The sequence below is a fragment of the Centroberyx affinis genome, unplaced genomic scaffold (genome assembly GCF_046629955.1).
Source record: "Centroberyx affinis isolate AG114_WGS23_722 - 3 ecotype Tasmania unplaced genomic scaffold, CSIRO-AGI_Caff_v1 ptg002001l_1, whole genome shotgun sequence".
NCBI lineage: Eukaryota > Metazoa > Chordata > Actinopteri > Beryciformes > Berycidae > Centroberyx > Centroberyx affinis.
In genome coordinates, this window is record NW_027280345.1 from 99,002 (window position 1) to 119,987 (window position 20,986).

General features: G+C 45.1%; 1 protein-coding gene across 1 annotated transcript; it reads left to right on the top strand.

Annotated features, from left to right (window-relative positions):
* Nucleotides 1–17,640: 17,640 nt before the first annotated feature.
* On the top strand, nt 17,641–19,199 carry LOC139653929 (uncharacterized; the record flags this gene model as incomplete). The annotated part of the gene is made up of 1 exon (XM_071530939.1): nt 17,641–19,199. A coding segment is annotated over exon 1 (1,297 nt), but the record flags the coding sequence as incomplete, so codon positions are not given.
* Nucleotides 19,200–20,986: the final 1,787 nt, after the last annotated feature.

Genomic DNA, 20,986 nt, shown 5'->3' on the forward strand with positions numbered 1-20,986 from the left:
GCTGATGGTTTTAATCTCAGCGTAATTAGAGGTTGACTCTTGATGGATAGTAGTTATTAAGCTATATAGTTTTCTATTGCACAATGCACTCCAATTGGTGGGAACAAATTAGCTGCCTCTGATCCCTGACACACACACACACACACACACACACACACACACACACTCTCACTCACACACACACACACACACACACTCACACACACTCACAAGGGGCTCTTCACAGGCAGTGAATAATTAATGCCTCCCCTTCTCTGCTCTCTAATGATGTCTCTAGGGCATGTGTGTACTTGCGTGTGTACATACGTGTGTGTATGTGTGTATACATGTGTGTGTGTGTGTGTGTGTGTATACATGTCATGTCACGATGCTCCACCCCCATTCCTGTGTGACAGTTCAGTTCATTTTCTCAGATATTCTCATAATCAGGATAGTCCCCACATCGCCGGAGGGAAGCTTCTGCTGGGATTTGACTCCAAACCTGCAGCAGCGTGCGCCAAAGTACCTTTCATGTCGTATTTGTCTTTAATTCATGACATGTATTAATATTTATATGTATTGATCTGTGTTGGCTTTTGGAGCATAGTGTTGTGGGCTCTATGTTTGAACAGTTTAAATCCACAATCAGATTTCCACCAATTTGAACATGAAAAAAACCCCATAAATACTCAATTGATTATTATTGAATTTCTTGGGACGTTTGATTACAAAATAGCAACATTTTAGACAAAATGATCTCTTGTATTTTTCAACAATTGATCAGTGAACAGCTTTACAATATATATATTTATGAATAAAGGCAGGCTGACAGAACACCCCTGCCTTGACTGAAAAATCGTAAATCTTCAAAAATTGAATTGTTTATAAGATGAATGATTTGTGAATTCCCTTTCATTGAGACCAAAGCTGTGTTGAACAGTGTCCAACTCACCATCTACTGGCCAAAAGTCACATTGTAAGCAATGAGGAGCATATTGTTTTGGGAGCATCACATTATGTGAGTGAAGTAACATTGTTTGCTGAAGTTTAGCGGACATTAACACCATAATATCAGCATACTTTGTCTAAAATATCAGCACTTATCTATGTTAAGTCAGATAAGTGCCTCAAATTATTTATTTTGTGAGACTGAAAACCAGGACTTTTGCCATTTTCTTTGCTTTTACTGGTAGACTAAGCTTATATGAATTCAACTTGTCAAACAGCAGTAATTGAATGGAGTTGATATACTGAAGAGAAATGGCAGAGAAACATAAACACTGTAGCTGTGAATGATATTAATGTCGTCCATGTTATCCTGACAGGGTAGTTCTAGTGTTTTTTTTGAATGAAACCCAACCTGACAGCTGAAGACAGGACGTGTTTGTAACTACTGAGATAATATTTGATCCCAGATCAGTAGTGGGTGCTGAAGGTCAGGTCTCCCCCAGTCTGACAACCAGAGGGCGACAGCAGCCTGATGATGATGGATGGCCCAGTCCTCCCAGCAGCTCCAGTCAATACAAACTGAGTGGAAATGGTCAGGCTGGACGTTAAAATCCAGTTTCCCCAGGAGGAAAGCAAGGCAGCAGAGGAGGGACAGGAGGCTGCTGGGCTACAGGAGGGCTCACCTGGTTTTATGATTCATTTTATTTTGTTTTGTTTTATTTATTTTTTTTATTTGGTTTGTTTTTATTCTCTGCTATTCCACTCTATTCCACTCTGTTCTGTTCTGTTCTGTTGTGTTCTATTCTATTCTGTTCTATTCTTCTCTATACTATACTATACTATACTATACTATACTATTCTGTTCTGTTCTATTCTATTCTATACTGTACTTACTCTATTCTCTTCCTTTTCTATTCTGCTCATTTCTATTCTTTGCCGTTTCATTCTGCGGTTTCATTCTATGCTATTCTATTCTGTTCTATTCTTCTCTTTATTTTCTATGCTGTTTTGTGCTGTACAATTCTGTACTGATCTATTTTTTTTCAGTTTGATCATGTTCCATGTCATACTATTCCATGTTGTTCTGTTCAGGTTCTGTTCTATTTGGTTCTGTTCTGTTTCTTATCAAAATGGTTATATTCAGCATTCTATTCTATCGCTCCGACCTACCTGAACTCCCTCATTCAGGTCTACGCTCCCTCCCGCTCACTACGCTCTGCCATGGAGCGGCGCCTGGTGCTGCCACCTCAGCAAGGCCCTAAGTCTCTAGCCAGACTCTTCTCTTCTGTGGTTCCCCGGTGGTGGAACGAGTTGCCAAACTCCATTCGATCCGCAGAATCCCTCTCTATCCTTAAGAAAAGGCTAAAGACCCAGCTCTTTAGCGAATACCTCCTTTCATAAAAAAAAAAAAAAAAAAAAAAAATTTGATGCACTCTATGCATTACCTCATAGCACTGCCTTGTAGCACTCCCTCGTAGCACCTATGTCCTGTTGGACCAGAACTTAGCTCTATAGCACTTACTCTCGTTGTTCTCTCCTATCTAGAAACTTGCTTGTGTTGTATGCAAATCTCATGTGTAAGTCGCTTTGGATAAAAGCGTCTGCCAAATGTGAAATTGTAATTGTAATTGTAATTGTATTCTATGCTCTCTAACTCTTCAGTTTTGTGTTGTTTGATTCTGGTCTATTTGTTGTTTTTCTGGATCATTTTCATATCTATGGGTTTCCATTTTGCCTGTATGCTTCTCTATACTCAGCTCTGTTTGTTCTAACCGTCATTTTTGCCGTGGGTTCTCCAAGTCCTGCTTCTTTTTGGGGGGAATCCGGTGGGATTTGGCTAAGTACTGTTATCACTCTGTCCCCAGCTGTCCCACCACTCCGCCCCTTTCTCCTTGTAGGGTCGTTTCCTGGATCCCCCTCGCTCTTCACTTCCTGGCTTTGGACCAATGAGCTGTCTTGTTTCAGCGCAGCGTTCCTCCGGCTCCTCTCAGCGGTAGAGCCGCTGGCCTGAGGAGCATATGGTTCCTATTGTAGCCAGGGATTAGAATAGACACGAGGGGGGGGCGTGTGTGTGTGTGTGTGTGTGTGTGTGTGTGTGTGTGTGTGTGCTGTCAAAATGCTACACAGTTTACCCCACCGCTTCACCTCTACACCCTTCTGTGTGTTGTTCTTTGTGTGTGCATGTAGTGTTACTATGCATTAGTTTGTGTGCATATATATACACACACACACAGATGGAGCTACGGAGAGGTGGGGGGGCAACTGTGTAGCATTTTGACAGCACACACACACACACACACACAGTCTGGCCACCCATGGGACTTTGGACATCAGCTGTCTCTTCTCCCTCCTTATACTCCTTAAGGGAGGTGTGTGTGTGTGTGTGTGTGTATGTGTGTGTCCCAGGGTTATTGTGATATTTCACTTGTTTTTCAGCATTTCATGAATTTATAATTACCGGTCTCCATCTGTGCTTTCAGGGTACAGTAGCTTTGAAACAGGGAGAGTTAAAGCTTTACATGTTTCACATCCCAGAGAAAACAACTAGTAGGATGTCTGTAATTTACTTTTTTATTTTTACTCACTGAAATAGTTCAAAAGTCTAATTGAAGCGCTTTGTTTCAAAATGAGACATCCACTATTTGAAAAAGTGAGACCTACTTTCAGAAAACGATGGATAAGATAAGATAAGATAAGATAAGATAAGATAAGATAAGATAAGATAAGATAAGATAAGATAAGATAAGATAAGATAAGATAAGATAAGATAGCACTTTATTGATCCCCTTGGAGAAATTCAGGTGCCACCGCAGCAATTGACGGACAATACCAACGAAGCAAAGTAAGTCAAGTACAGGTAATAAAGAAATAGAAAAAGAAGAAATAAAGGAAATAGCTACTAACACAAAATTCAAACTAATTTTGTAACTTTTTTAAAAGATACTACGTAGCTAAAGTCCTTGGATGACAAAACGAAAACACTTTTACGAGCTGGGTCTATTTTAGAGATATTGAATGGATGTTTTGCATTTTTGAAATAATAAGTAGTACGTTATTTTAAGTGAGATAGGTTGCCCCGTCCACATAGAGGTCAGAGGTCAGTGAAAGAACGCACAGTATAGTTTTATATGGAGACATTTTGGACCAAAACTCCCGATGGAGCCTTGGATCCACTTCTCCCATTCATTCCTAATGGGAGAGTACTGGGTGTCTTCACTGCTGGTTTGTGCTCCTTATCACATCCCAGGAAGACCCCCTCCTCCCACCTCCACACACACACACACGCACGTGCACACACACACACACACACACACACACACACACACACACACACCCATCAAGTGCCAAGCCAGCCGTGCAAGCCCTTGGTCGGTCACCATGGCAACAGACCAGCGTCTGGAACACGGGGTGGGGCAGGGCCACCCGGTTTCTCCTCCTCTCCTCTCCTCTCCTCTCCTCTCCTCTCCTCTCCTCTCCTCACTTGTCTCCTCTCCTCTCCTGTCTTGTCTCCTCTCCTCTCCTGTCTTGTCTCCTCTCCTCTCCTCTCCTCTCCTCTCCTGTCTCCTCTCCTTTCCTCTCCTTTCCTCTCCTCTCCTCTCCTCTCCTCTCCTCTCCTCTCCTCTCCTCTCCTTCCCTTTCCTTTCCTTTCCTTTCCTTTCCTTTCCTCTCCTCTCTTGTCTCCTCTCCTCTCCTCTCCTCTCCTACTTTCCTTTCCTCTCTGCTTTTCCTTTCTCCTCACCCCTTATTCATTCACTCACTCCATCTTACCTTCTCTTCTTTGAAGTGTCGGGGCACCTGGCCTCTGAGGTGTTATATATGCACACACAAACATATGCACATACAGTTGCAATCAGAAATATTCAACCCCCCAAAGATTTTAAGGATTTATCAATTAAAGTTTTTTCAAAGAGCAAGATTCTGCTTTGGATGACTTCTTTATGAGTTGAGTGATACATAAAATCAACACAGAAAATGCATGATGTAGTATTTGTGTGTAACAGTATATTTTCTTAAGATAGCCATGTCACAATTATTCAACCCCTATATAATATTGTTGTTTTTAAAGCTTTCTGACAGTTTGTATGGCCTAAAGTGGAGTTGAAACATAATTAAGCCTTTGGGAACTCTATAATGATCCTTCATTTGCTTCAGCTGTGATGCATATATAAACCCCACCCATGAAGGTATTCAAGGTGAGTTGCAATCATGGGAAAGACAAAGGAGCTTCCACAAAAGCTGAGAGAGGAGATTATTTCATCACACCTGAAGGGCCTTGGGTATAAGAAGATTTCCAAAAAATTTAACATTCCAAGAGACAGCATTGGGAGCATTATAAGGAAGTTTAAAACTTATGGAACAGCTGCAAACCTGCCTGGCCGTGGAAGAAAGCCCAAAATTTCATCAAGGGCCCTTAGCAACTTAGTCAGGACAACTAAGAAAAACCCCCGTGTGACTGCAAGACACCTACAGGATGACGTGATGAAGGCTGGTACAACTGCTTCAGTGGCAACTATAAGACGTGCACTGAATAAACAAGGACTTCATGGCCGGACGCCAAGACGCACTCCACTCTTGACTACAAGGAACATCAAAAGTCGACTAGAATATGCCAGGAGGAATTTGGATAAGACTACAGAGTTTTGGGAGACAGTTCTATGGACTGATGAAACCAAACTGGAACTGTTTGGACATATGGACCAGCGGTATGTCTGGCGTGCGAAAGGCCAGGCTTATGACCAGAAGAATACCATCCCCACGGTCAAGCATGGAGGTGGGTCATTGATGATGTGGGGCTGTTTTTCTGCGGCAGGAACTGGCAATCTTGATCGTGTACCTGGCATCATGGATTCCCAGAAATACCAGGCCATTTTAAAGAGGAACGTGATGCCTTCTGTTGACAAATTAAACCTTGGTGATCATTGGACTTTCCAGCAAGACAATGATCCCAAGCACACCTCCAAGTCAACCAAAGCTTGGTTGAGAAAAAGATCCTGGAACGTCCTGGAGTGGCCTTCTCAGTCACCAGATTTAAATCCGATTGAAAATCTTTGGTGGGATTTAAAGAAGGCAGTTGCAGCACGGAAGCCATCAAACATCACTGAGCTAGAGGCTTTTGCACGTGAAGAATGGGCAAAGATTCCGATCGAGAGGTGTAAGAAGCTTGTCAGCACTTACCGAAAACGTTTGTTAGAAGTTATAAAAGCTAAAGGATGCTCCACAAAGTACTGAAGCTGGGGGTTGAATAATACTGCACATGCACATGTGTTAAAAGAGTTACATTTTTCATTTGAACTTAAAAGTTAAGTCAACTTCTGTTGTCAAAATAACTCAAATATGTATCAATAAATATTGTTTGTTGTTTAATGAGGTTTTTTGTCATTTATTGTCATTATCTTTCATCCACATCACTATAATGTCTTTTGAGGTGAGGGGGTTGAAGATTTCTGATTGCAACTGTATGTACCAGGGCGGTACAATGATTAAAAAAAAAATTAAGCAGTTCCAAATCGCAAGAAAATGGCTGCTCAAAAGTGACTCCTAAACATGATATTCTGGTGCTGAGCCCGATTTCTGGTCTATAAATTAAATTGCACATTGCAAAAAAAAACTTCAAATGTATTCAAACAGCAAATCTTAAGCAACAACATTTCAGTTTTTCATTAAAATGGTTTGATTGCTGAAAAATCTAAAATCAGTGTCTGTATACTGTATTGCAATTTATATCATTTGCATTTGCAATATTCAGCAAAATAATTGCAATATCATTATTTGTCAATATCATGCAGCTCTAATATGTACACAAACACACACAAACATACACACACACACACATGCAAGCACATACAGTCCACACAAACACACACGGTGTTTGTGGAACACATTTCAAGGTCACCTGTCCCTTGCAAGGCTAATCAGTCTGTTTGGTGTGTGTGTATGTATGTGTGTGTGTGTGTGTGTGTTGACACAGTGTGTGTGTTGTATTGGCACTCTGAAGCAGCAGCAGAACCGCCACCCATCGCTCCACATCAATACATAATTCAGATGCTAAACGCCCTCATGTAAATTTCAGCATCCTGTGTGGCCTTTTAGCTCGGAGGGAAACATTTGGACTTTTCCTTCAAGTGTCACAAGGATTTATCAGCTCATTATTACATTTCTAGGAGTGTATTTTAATCACAACATGATGCTTTATACAACGGATATCCTCAGCCAAGCAGATGTTTTCCAACCGCATTAGTGATTATTCCCATAAATGCGTTATTGGTTGCTTATGGCGGCTCTTGTGAGAACCAGCTAGTTCACAGTCTTTCTGCTTTTCCTCCTGTTTTTTATTCTTAGGTTTTTAAACTGCTTTGGAGAAAACTCAATAAAAAAAACAATTAAAGAAAAAATCCACCCTTGCATTCTGTCATATTTCATCAGTCCGCGATGCTCAGTGCATTCCAGGAGTGATTTGATTTAGTCATGTCATGTCTTACATTTCCCAGAATGCCTTTCGACAACCCCCAGAGAAATGAAACTCTAATTGGCTTCTCTCTCCCTCTCTCTCTTTCCTCATGCCGTCCTGGTCCTGTCCTGCTGGCTGTCACTCATCACAGGTAAGCACAGGAATATGTTTTCTTCTCTGCTCTTTCCTGTGGGACACTCTGGGAAAATGTCCAGCTTAACGTGTCATTTAATGTAGGAGCTAATTAAGTGTACATTTCTCACCTCACTGGCAGATTTCTTCCGCTTGATTTCTAGAAGCAATGATTTTTAAGGCACTTTCTGCAGTGTGCTTGGTGGGAACAAAACCTTCCTGCCTGGCTCTTATTTCTCTAGCTGTCACTTCTCCATTTGTATGTAATTTGGAAGGAATATTTCTTACATCTGTTAGCAAAGTGTTTCTCAACCTTTTTGGCTTGTGACCCCTTAAAACGAAGCGCTGTGTACTCACAACACCCGTCACAAGCGTGAGAGTTCAACCAAAGAATGATTTTCCCTTTTCATTTGATCCGTTATGAGTGGAGGCCTAGAGGCTGAAAACTAGTCAGTGTTTCACAAGAAAAAAGCAAAAATTTGAGAAAAATCTACAAAAATAGACATGATAAGAAATTTGTTTTGTAGAAAAATGTTTTTTCCTATCCCATAAATCATCTTGCGACCCCCCCCAAAATTATCTCACGACCACCTAGGGGGTCGCGACCCTCATGTTGAGAACCACTGTGTTAAGTGCTGCCATTCTGACCCTCCACCTCCTTACTGCTGGTTGCTTGTGATGTTGGTGAATCTTGGAGTTGAAGTGTATTCTACTGTCGGTCTTGTTCGTTAAGTGTCAGCCTGTAAGACTTTGAAATGTAAATGTCATGTGACAGTCGGCCACATGATGGCGCTACTGTCATCAGCATGGCAGCTGATTGACAGGCAAGTGACAGCACACACACACATACATACATACACACACTGCTGAGAAATGGAAATTCATCAACATTTTCTAGTGTGTTTTCTGTATTCTCTGCACTTCTCGCCAGGCTCTGAGTGTGTGTGTGTGTGTGTGTGTGTGTGTGTGTGTCAGTATCTTCCAACATAGGTTGTACACACATTTCTCTCGTATCGTATTCTCCACGTTCTTAGCTCTTGCCAGCCTGTGTGTGTGTGTGTGTCTGCATACAGAATATCGCTGCACCTCGTATCGTGTGTGTGTGTGTGTGTGTGTGTGTGTGTGTAGTAGTAGTGTGTAGTAGTGTATTCTCATGTGTGCATGTGCATACATTTCCTGTATTCTCTGCTGTTCTGCCTTAATGTAAAATGTAAGAACCCTACGCTTCTTAGTATGTTTTGGGGTGTGGGTGTGTGTGTGTGTGTGTGTGTGTGTGTGTGTGTGGACGTGCCTCCTCCAGCCAGCAGGGGCCTCCCTCCGCTGCACCCCACCTCCCCGCTAACTGACCCATTTTCTACGGTCTCGCGGGGGGGGGGATGAAAGCTCGACTCTCCCCCTCCACCCCTCGCCTCCTACCTCCCTCGCTCTTTGATGAAGGAAAGAGCAGAACTCCTGCAGGAGGAGGAGGAGGGAGGAAGGAGGAGGAGGAGGAGGAGGGAGGGGTGGGGGGTGGAGGGAGGAGTAGAGGGGTTTGGAGTACCATGTTTAAGCAGAGTGCACTCCCGCTGGGTGTTTGTTAAAGACGTCTGTCACGGGGGCACCTTGTTTCTTTTTAACCTGTGTGTGTGTGTGAGTGAGTGAGAGAGAGAGAGAAAGAGAGAAAGAGAGAGAGTGTTAAAGCTTGATGTCAGTGTGTGCAGTTCTAATTTTCTTTAACCTGATGTTTGCGTTCATGTAAAAATGTGTGTTTAAGTCTGATCTGTTTTCATTAACCTGATGTGTGTGTGTGTGTGTGTGTGTGTGTGTGTGTGTGTGCACGTGCAAGTGTATGTGTGTGGAAGTTTGTGTGTGTGTGTGTGTGTGTGTGTGTGTGTGTGTGTAGCCGTGCACAATCAGACATGCTTCACTACTGTCTGCATAACTACTGGCCATGGGCATACATATTTCATGTGAGCAGGAGAGAGAGAGAGAGAGACATAGACAGAGAGAGAGAGAGATGGAGAGAGAGAGGAGAGATAGATGGAGAGAGAGAGAGAGAGAGAGAGAGAGAGAGAGAGAGAGAGAGAGAGAGAGAGAGAGAGAGAGAGAGAGAGAGAGAGAGAGAGAGAGAGAGAGAGAGAGAGAGAGAGAGAGAGAGAGAGAGAGAGAGAGAGAGAGAGAGAGAGAGAGGGAGAGAGAGAGTGCAGACGCAGCAGCTGGATGGATTGTCAGACATGCAGAGGAGAGGAGAGGTGGGATGGACAGAGTAAGCAGAAAAAATACCATCTTTCTTCCTCTCTCCCTCTCTCTCTCTATCTTTCATTCTCTCTCTCTCTCTTGCTCTATGTGCCTCTACCTAGCTCTTCCTCTTCCCTATTTCCCCTCCCTCTTTCTTGCTCTCCTTTCTCCATCTCTCTCCTTCTCCCTCCGTCTATCTTTCTTCCTCCCTCTCCCTTTTTCCCTCCTTCTCTCTCACTGTCTCTTTCCCTCTCTCTCCCTCCCTCTCTTTATCCCCCTCCCTCTTTCTATTTGTCTCCCCCCCTTTCGAGCTCTTTCACTCTCTCTCCCTGTCTCTCGCTCTCTCTCTCTCCCTCTCTCTCTCTCTCTCTCTCTCTCTCTCTCTCTCTCTCTCACACTCACTTTCTCCCTCTCTCCCTCTGTCTCTCTCATCCCACCCCTACCTAATTGAGACGGCATAGATTCACCCTATTTGCCCAAATTGTCATAATTAATATTTGGGTGTCAGGTATGGTCACTGGTGGGAAATCAGGAAGTGATGAATCAAAACTGAGGGAGCGCTGATTTCTGGGTAATGAAGTCCTCAAAATTCATAGTTCTAGTTATTGCCGGCAGCAAATGAAATTGCCTTGTGCAGCTTTAATTTGTCTTTTCATGATAGTTTTTTCATCCCCTGGTGAAATTCTCTTTTCTCCCGCCCCCCTCCCTCCCTCCCTCCCTCCCTCCCCAGGGAGGTCAAAGGTCAGGGTCAGCTGTAGATCAGAGTCTGTGAAGCAGGTAGGGATTCAGGGAACTCGAGTCATACCTGCTCACTCCTCCGCTCTGCTGTCCTGTTGTCTAGAGCTTTAATTTACATTTAAATGACTTTAATGCCTTTGAGCCTTCATTACAGGGTGTCTTCAAGTCTTAAAATTCTTGATTTTGATTATCTTAATTCAAGCCTTCAAAAGTTCCTTAAATACTCAGATTTAGAGATCTTGAAAATGTTGTGGTTTCTTGGTTTGCTGTCTTTCATGTTCACTTCACTTGCAAAGTGGACTTATATTTAATTCTAACTGCCATTGAAGATGTCTTTTAAAGTCTTACATTTAGCTTGATCAAACAAACCATCAAACAACCATCCTGCGTTATTTTCCTACTGATCTCGCTTCGTTTCTCATCTCAGTTTTGGGTTTCCACCTGCCTCCTGCAGTTCACCCCGGACAGATCGGTTAGCCCAGCCAGCCTTATAATCTCCATTTCAAATTTCCACCTGCTTTCCGTAGTCAAAATCAGACTGACCTCCACTCTGACCAGCAGAAACCTCCTATTCCCTGTAGTAGATGTGGGAGCTGATATGTTGGTGGTGATCCAGACAGAGGGGGGGCCTGAGGGGGGGTGTACAAGCTGCAGGCTGCGGGCCCTGATAAGGCCCTCTGTCTCTCCAGGGACCTCCGGACCGATTAAAGCCCATGCAGACCTTTGGGCAAATTCAATTCATTTCAGTTTGATTCAAACTTTATGGTCGATCGAGGGAGATTAGGTTTGCTGGCAGGGTTTATAGTACATAGACACATAATAAAACACATTTAACACAATAAAACACATAACCTAAAAACATAATAAAAGCAAGTACCAATTCACATGTACCTTAAGGTCACAATGAAATGAAAAAAAAAAAAATTCTATCAAAATCCCATTTGTTTTACTTACGTTTTTAGTGGAAAAAATTCCAACCAACAATATCATCACAGATTTTTTTAACTCGTTTTCGGGTGTTTCACGCCTTAAAGCCCTGTTTCCTTTTCCTGAGACACCATGATTGCATCCCGGTGACTGGAATTTATTCATTTTGAAGAATTCGAAATTTGTGACAGTTCAAGATTTTACACAAAGCATTTTTGCACACTTGAAACAGCCCCTGCTTCAGCCAGTCATCAGTCACATTACAGAAGCAACACACCATCCAAATGCCGTTTTCTCGTGACTACAAGGACAAACTTGATTACTGATTGATAAGCTCAGACAGGGAGTCAATAACTCCACACAGTGCAGTAACCAGTGCAGAATACAATGCTGTTATACAGTCACGAGACACTATATAAGTTCAGCAGTCTAACAGCAGTGGGGATAAAGTCCCTGCTTCTTTTACTGTTGAGCTGAATAAAGTCTGCAGCTCAAACTGCCGTCTGAAGGGGCTGACCAGCACAGTCAGGAGCCGCTGGCCTTTCCCCACTACATGCTTTCACAGATTTCACTCCAGCTCAGCCTGGGTTACGCCACAATTACAGCCTGATCTGTCCGCCCCCGGAGAGAGAGGGAGAGAGAGAGAGAGGGAGAGAGAGATAGAGAGAGAGAGAGAGTAAAAACGAGAGAAGGGGGAGTAGAAAAACAGCCGTGCTTGCTTGCGGCGCGATGCCTCGCTCAGTTTACATTTAAAGGTTCCCCAAACTCTTTCTGTAGCTGACAGATTTGCACTGCAGAAATGATACTTTCACCACTAAATGATACCTAGGACCATATTCTGTTACACTCCTCTACCTCAGTGACCTCCTCTGCTTCCCACTACCAGACCCAGTAACTCAAGCTGTTTTGGAGCAGTGACTACATCGAGATAATAGCACCGCCTCGCCTTAGGCTCCGCTGTGTTGTGTGCACACGGCTTGACCTTGTGTCAGATTCCTCGTGGTGATTTGCATTGGGGCGGCACAATCAATCGAAAAACAAATTGAAAAATTGCAGTATTGACCATCAGAGTAAACCGTGACTGGTGCATCCCACAATTCATCAGCCGCTTTCGCCATTTTAGCAGCCAGAAGAAGAACAGCAGCAAAGATTTAGCAGCATTTGACTGATAGTTTGTGGTCATTTCCTACTAGAGCTGAAAGATTCTGACAAAAAAAATCTTAATATTGCAATTGTGATTTAAACTGCGATCCATATCATCACAAGTTTTTCTTGTCATACATTTTTTTTTTAGAACTTTTAAATTGTTTAAAGAGTAACTAAACCCCAGATTTTTGGCTGAAGTGCCTCTACCCTGGAAATTTAAAAAATGCCTCTAGAAAGTGAAAAAAGTATCAGAAAAGTGATTTTGTAAAAAAAAACAAAAAACAACTAGATGTCAGTGTGAATGAGTGTGAATTTACTGAGTTTTAGTCTGATGAAAGGTTTTGATTCATGGTCCAAAGATTACCAGAAATCCATTTTGGACACAACTCTCTCTTAAACAATTAACTGCAGCTTCTGTGATTTGGAAATCGCACAAGTTCATATTGCTATTTCAATTTTTGTTTCGATTAATTGTTCATTTCCTACCCTGCTGCGTACTGCAGATTGCAAGAGGCTGCAGTTTTGGGGGAGGCAGATTGGCATCATTAGTTCCCTCCCTGCAGCAGCCTGTTGTCTCCTTCCTGACAAAGTGCCCTTGAGCAAGACACTTAACCCCAGCCCGCTCTCTCACCGTAAGCCGCTGTGGATAAGAGCGTCAGCTAAATGCCTGAAACGTGAAATGTTTTTTTTTTCCTGTTATCAGAGGGAAAGATGTGTTGGATGTTCCTCTAAACGGTGTTCTGTGATGCTCTGCAGAATCCCTGACCTACTAACTACAAAGAGTAAATCCTCTGCATTAGCATCTCATTTGTCACCCTCACATTGTATTATTTCAACTGCTGACAAAACCAAACCAGACAGAAAAAGCTGTATCCACATGCGCTGCAGTTTTTAACGCAAAATTCAGCAAAAGAATGCCGTTTTTCTTTTTTCTTCTTTTTTTTTTTTTTTCACCGTCGTTAATATGCAGCTCTAATTTGCATACGACTCAGTTGGTGAAGTGTGCGCTTGATATGGCTCTGTGGAGGACAGGTGGTCGCCTCCTCGCCCCCTCGCCCACCCCCCACCCCACCCCTCCCCGGCACACTTCAAACCGGGCTAATTGAGGCAGCTTTCATGGTCTGGTCTACAATTAGGGAGGTCCCTTTGTCTTCTAAGGCCGTAAATAAGGAGGAACAGAGTAGAGCTGCACACTCTACACCGCGACTTCAGATTTCACAATTAATAATCACAGGATCTGATCGTACTGAAACATTTAAGTTCGTTACAGTTTGTTTAGAACGGTTGCTGCTGAAAATAGTTGAATTAATATGTGGGATTGTTATTTCTCCAAGCCTAGAACAGGCAGTTTAGATTTAAGAGTTGTTGTAGAATGAAGCAGCTGTGCCATTCTTAAAATATAAATTGTGTACATCACAGTTGGAAACGACCATCGGCCAAACGCTGTTAAATTGTGCCTCTGACTGGTGACTTAAAGCCCCCATGAAATGAACTCCCATTAGTTTTTCTTCTTAGAAAACAGAGTATCTTTAATGGTGACATCATGCTGCACCAGGAGGCGTAAATATACATTTCTATCCAATCAAACTACCTTTCTCTCCCTGACTTACATTCCATTGCTTTCCCTTTTATAGTAGAAGTTGAACCCCCAGCCAGTGCACACAAATTACTTTTTTCCGTTGTTTGGTCATGGAGGAAGAGGTGATAACGTTCCAGTCTGTCCTCCAACATGGCGGCGCGTCCCTCCTCGTCGCCGCCGGTAACAACGCTACATGACAGGCCTCTTCTGCGACAAAAGTGGCTTCACTACTGGCGGCATCACAACACTTTGGGAGCGATGTGCCACAGCAGAGCTTTGAGGTCGGGTATCTAGCCGGTGACAGGCCGTTTGGCCGGGATGAAAGGCCCGGGAGGTGCGTTTGATGTCGCGTCGGCGCAGCCCACGCGGGCGTGTAATTTGCCATCGCCACGTGGAGCCGCTCCCGATACGTTTTGAAATGTGTGATGTTTCCAGTCTCATTATCTAAAGGCTTATATTCATTGTGTAAAAGCAGGACAGGAAAGTTTGTTTGTCTGGTGGCCACAGTGGCTAGAAAATCCACAAATTCACCGGCCACTTGTACCATTTTACCAGCCAACCACATTTTTGGAGTATTATAGCATCTGTTAGGCAGGAGGTGTGTGGTGGATAGGGAAGTTACCGCATCAGGAGCTTCTGCTTTCATATCAGGAGCTTCTACTTTCATGTCCCACTAATGCAGTTGTCAGGTTGAGGCCTTTTGAAGGTGCGTTTGATGTTGGCTGTCATGCGTTCAGAAACCACATCTGTATCTACAGACAAAACCACAAGGTGGGGGGGGGGGGGGATGGGAAGGAGAGAGTGGGAGGAAAAGAACGAGAGTAAATTAACCAGGGAAGAGATGAGAAGTGAGTGTGTGTGTGTGTGTGTGTGTGTGTGTGTGTGTGTGTGTGTGTGTGTGCACCCAAGAAGCGAGGTGTGAGAGAAAGTTGCCGATGGCTCCTTCTCTAATCTCAGCTAATCTCACTAATAATCCAGAAGGCGTCAGAGGCCAAGATTGAAGGCGAGGGGTGGGTTGTGTGTGTGTGTGTGTGTGTGTGTGTGTGTGTGTGTGTGGGGTGGGGGGCTAATCTCCCCAACGCCCACCAGCCTCCCCTGAGATGGAGGCAGGGAGGGAGGGAGGGTGGGGTAAATAGAAAGAGGGAGAGGATGAAAGAAAGTGCTGACGGACCTGTAGACCAGCGGAACTGAAATATAGTGTCTAAGAGTGTGTGTGTGTGTGTGCATTTTGTGTGTGTGTGTGTGTGTGTGTGCATCCCTGTGTACATGCAGCAGAGATTTTCAGTTGGTAGAGAAATCTCAGCGGTTTCGATAAACGAGGCTGTAAATAGTTTGTTGAAAATGGGTCTCTTTGTATTCCAAGCTGGGTTTTGATTACAGTCCCGGCTCCATTCAGGAATTTGGCATCAAACTGAAGTGGAGTATCTGGTCCTTCAGACTAATGAAGCCTGTAATCCACACTCATAACGTAGTCTGTGTAATGGGGCTGGTATTTGCACGTTTGTGCCGCAGATATGATATCACTGTGTGTGTGTGTGTGTGTTTGAACCTCCATGGCTGCCCGGGAGGCTTTAAACAGCTTGATAGACAGAGAGGGGAAGGCAAGCTCCGCCCTTTTTATGGAAATCAAAGCAAACCGCAAATCCCGGAGTGGAGTTCCTGTGTCCTGTGGATGTTGTTGATGTCCCACTGCCCTAAATACAAGCTCTGATGACGCTGAATGAGAAAGCAATAACGTGGATGGTTATGAGTTTTCTGTTTCAGTTCCAGAGGGATTATTTTAATTACAAAACAGTCTTTGATATCTCATAATTAATTGATTTTTGACTTGTTAACCTCCATTGAAAACACAGTTGTATTTGCTAACTTTGTCTGTGATATAACTGCATTGTTGTCCCTATGGGAATATAAATCATTACATTAATGTTTGTCATTTTGTGTTTTGGTCAAAGATGCTTCAGCAGTCCACAGCAAGTCATATTCCTCACATGTGCTGTGGATGTACTTTGAGCATAATACACCAGAAAGAGTGTTTAGTTGAATGGGTAGAGCAAGGCACTAAGGCTGCCAGGGTTAGGGGTTAAATTCCCTGTGTAGCTCAAGGGGAAGAAAACATAATACTGTTACACTGTTAGATCTGTGATGTTCAATTCATTCCAGGAGTTATTTTGTGATGAAGTGTTGTAATTTACTGTTTTGGTGAACCCACTTTCCCTCAACCTGCCTCGTCTACTTCTACTGCAGTTAGTGATTTCCTACATTTCCCAGAATGCCTTTTGATAACCTCCAGAGGACGGCCGTGAACTTGTTGCATGTCAGCTGTGGGTTTTACATGTCGGTGGAGAGAGTGACAGTGACAGTGTAGTAAGAGAAAGAGCGAGACTTTTTCCAGTCAAGAAAAAGTGAGAGCCTCCTCTTCCTCAAACCCCAACCTGTCTCTCTGCTGCATTGCATTCTGGTCTCTCTCCTGCTCCTGTGGGTGGAGAAACTGGTCTCTCTCCTCTTCTATGATGGATTTCTCCCTGTATGATCAATAGCTGTTTGCAGCTCTAGAAAGAAGCCCTCGCTCTTTGATTCTGAGGGACTGACACCAAAACCTGACGTTTACCGCTGATGTTTTACATCCTGAAACATTTTCTCATATCAGACTCCCATTCCATCATCAATAGCTGTTTTTAAGTGTTAAAGTGTTTTAGGGTGGATTTTTCCTTTTAAAACGGCACGTTGGAAATCCAGATCCAGCCTTTGCACGGGACTCCGCTCCGTGTTTTCCCATCAGCCCTCCTGCTCCTGGATGATCCGTGTCCGTGTGTCGAGTGTGATGAGAGTCCGGGCAGAGAGGTGGAGGAGCGGAGGGTATGGGACCGTCGCTGCCTTTCTTGCTTTCAGGGGGTTACGGCGAGTGTTAAGAGTGGAGGGGAGGGCGGCTCGGTTCCTCGGCTGTAAATCCAGACCCATTTGAATCACAATTGAAGCCGGTTTGAGGAAAAGCCGAGCACTTGATCAGCAAGCTGGCTGCGCTGCGGGGGATGTGCGCACACAATGGGAGACGACGCACTGGCACCGTCCGGGACGCGGCGTTAGAATAATATTTTTCCCCCTTGTTTTTTTTTTTTTTTTTTTTTTAATATAATGGAGGCGCGGATGTCGGAGCAGGAGCCCGAGCTGTCAACGGGACCCGGTGCGGGAAAATGGTAAAAGGAATCCCGACGGTAAGGACTTTTCTCTGCGGGGAGAAAAGTGTTTTTTAAATGACGGGATCGCCCCGGTTTTTATGGAGCGAGCGCGGTCGGACACGCTGCTGTAAAACGGAGAGAGGACGCGCCTGTTTTGCCTGTTTGTTACATTTGTTGCCAGTTTGAATTCCGCTGGGATGGACGCGGAATGTATTTCCGCCGTCACAGTCCTGTCTATTTGCACATCTGGATGAAGGAATAGTCGGTTATTGCCCCCTTTGCTTTTTGTACTGCCGTTTAACCCGTTTAGCCGTCAGTGTCGGAACGATTTGTCAAGGTTTGGAGTTAATTTACCCATTCCAAGTTACATTTTGCCCTCTTGCACATCATACCACTCTGTCTCCAAAGATTACCTTACAGAACAGAGCTATAGTAAATCCTAAAATAAAGGATACTATACAAGTATTATAGTACTATAGAAGATAAACCATAGAAGATAAAAAAATACTGTAAAGTGCAATAAGCTCATTATAAACTCACTGTTAGGTCCCACAGACAGACTTAACGTCCCTATAGGAGTTCTATAGGAAAATCAGTGATTCTTCATTAGGGATGTACCTTCTTGACGGCAACTACGCTGAAAGGATGGAGAGGGGCACGCCACAAAGGAAGACTGTCTACCGGATCTCCCTCACCTTAGTGAAGAAGGAGAGTCTGGAGGACGGGGGGGACGGGGGGGCCGGCGGCTCGGGGCCCCGGCGGCCGGAGAACCCCAAGGTGGGCGCCTACCGCCGGGAGGGCTCCGCCGAGATCCAGAGGAGCTGCCTGCTGGAGCAGCTGAAGGAGGTGGAGGACGAGTCGGACGACTTCTCCTCCTCCCACGGCTACATGAGGAATTTCCGGACGTTCAGCACCGGGCAGCTGGAGCTGGGGAGGCTGAAAATATCCAGGAAGCATCACTTACAGAAAGAGCTGAAGGAAGCGGCCACCAGCCCGCTGGCAGAGCAGGGCAGGGAGGCTCCTGAAACCCCGTCACCGCAGAGCCAGGAGGAGAAGCAGGGGGAGAGCAGGGCACAGGAAAAAGAGGATTCAGACAGACTTAAAGAGGATCTTTGCACTGAAACTACCAAAACAGCCCCTGCTGGGAACATGGAGAACGGCAGCATTAATAAAAAGAAGAGACTCTTGAAAGCCAAGAGCACGGAGGAGAGGGGCTCCGAGCCTCCTCCTCTGAACGGGGACGGCAAACCGTCCCACTCCAAAAGCAACGGGAAACCGGCCAAAGTCTCCCCCGAAACCCCTCCTCTGAAGCGGCACCCCGGCCTGCTGCGCCGCAGCTTCAGCTTCAGGCACTGGACGGGCGGCGAGCTGCTGCGGCTCCGCGCTCTCTCCAAGGACAAACACCACAGCAGCTCCGGCTGCATCGGCCGAGACGCCGGGGCCGACGCCGGGGCCGACGCCGGGGCCGACGGCGGCGGCGAGAGGGACGACCGGGACGCCGCCGTGTTCCAGAACCCGTCCTGCCGCCGAGCCGGGCCGCCCAGGGAGAAGAGCCGGACGCTGGAGATGGGCGCCGTGCTCAACAAGACGGACTCCATGTCGGAGCTGAGCCGCTGGGAGAGGGCCCGCGGCGGCAAGAACCGCACGCTGGACAACAGCGACCTGCAGAGGCTGGCGGCCGAGAAGGACGGCTCGGGAGGGGGGTTCCTCCTGCGGGGCGGAGGAGGGCGCTCCAGCGGGCACGAGAGGCGCTTGGTGCGATTCTTCAGCGGGATCTTCTCCAGGAGGGACGGGGCTTCCACCTCCACGCCGGTGGGAAGCCCCGGCACCAACCGATCCCTCCGCAGGAGCAAGAGGATGGCGCTGTCCCAGTCCAGCACCGAGAGCATGAACGGAGCAAACACAGACGGTAAAGAAGCTGGCTTAACATCATCTCTCTCTCTTACCTCTTCATTTTCTCTCCATTCACCTCAGGCAGGAGTTGACCTGTGCGTATCGGGGCATTTTGTATATAATCCCCAGGTGGATAGATGGATCCATACAGATTTAACCTTTGAACTACTCTCACTTCTCTGTCTCTCTCCTGTCTTTATCTCACTACAGGATTTCCCATTTTCACACGTGGGCTTTTCAGTCTGTGCATAATTCCTAGATGGAGAGATAGATTCTCATTGATTTTGAGTTTTATCTGCTCTGTGCCTCTTCCCCCTCTCATCTGTCTGCGTCTCTCTCTCTTTTACACTAGATTCCTGGTGTGTAAACGTGTGAGCAGGAACACTTCATGCGATTCCTAGGTGGATAGATAGATTCACATTGATTTTGACACCTCTTCCCTCTCTGTGTCTCTCCCTCTCTCTCTCTGTTGTGTGTTTGTCAAGGCAGGAGCAGTGGGGGAGGGAGGATCAGGCTCTGTGTGTGTGTGTGTGTGTGTGTGTGTGTGTGTGTGTGTGTGTGTGTGTGATGAGCGACAGTTATTTGTTTTGGACAGCAGGGTGATGTTTGGTCGCGCCGCCAGCGACCAGCCGCCGCTGTTTGTCTTTCATTACAGTTGGAGCAGGGTTGACTTTGAGCTTAGTTTAGGACTCAGTTTTAGTTTAATTTTAGTTTAGTGTAGTTCTGGTTTTGTTCCACAGTGATAAAACACACAATGATTATAAAAACGCAGACAAAACAAGATGGAAATTACCAATTTATGCAGGCAAGATGAAAAAAAAAAATCCCCAGGAGCTTATAAAACCATTTCACCTTGAATCAAACAAACAAAAAATTCAAGATAACAAGCAAAGGCAAAACAGAATCTAAATGATCGTGGTATAAAAAGGTAGAAGAAGAATAACATCCCTGCAAAGACAAGCGAGGGAAATAAAACGGGTTTAAAATAGCAGAGAGGGAGTAAATGAGGTCATAGGGGAAGTGGGAGTGTGGTACTGAGTGGGACGGTGTTTGTGTGTGTGTGTGTGTGTGTGTGTGTTACTGACTTTGAGCTTGTAGGGCAAAACATGACACCAAATCCCATTTTCCCCGTTGGAAATACACAGTGTCAGGTTGCCGTTGTTATGTTAAGTTGGGTTAATCCTAATAAGAAGGTTTTCTAATACCTAATGTCTTGTAATACGGCTGCAGTTATCGCAGCATTTCAGAGTTGAGGCTTTGACACCTGGACTATGTGCGTGCATGCATGCATTTTTATCTGCACACACACACACACACACACACACACTTACTCCAGCACACACCCTTCAGCATCCTCTTTCTGTTGTGATGGACGAGTGGAAAACGTGATGCGAGGGAGGAAGTGGATTTGTTCCGACCAGCGGCGGTCTGGCAGACAGACGGTGCGATAGAGAGAGAGAGAGAGAGAGAGAGAGAGAGAGAGAGACAGTCAGTCAGATGTGTTTCTTCCTGTCTGACTAGACTCAGACCGGCTGACCGACTGTTTCTCTGCCAGCTTCCAGGTGTAGGGGCTTACAGCTCACATTTTCACATGTTTACGCGTGTGCATCATAGCCAAGCCAAGAGTTCATTTCATTCTGCTAAGAGTGTGTGTCCTGTTTAGTGCAGTGTACATAAACATGCACAGCTTACCGCCAGCTCCATAGTACAAACAGTTCCTGACCTGAAATAGAAACCTCACAATCAGGACTGATCGCTCGGACCTTAGTCTAAGCTTTTGGGGTAGTTTTGCTCGGACCTTAG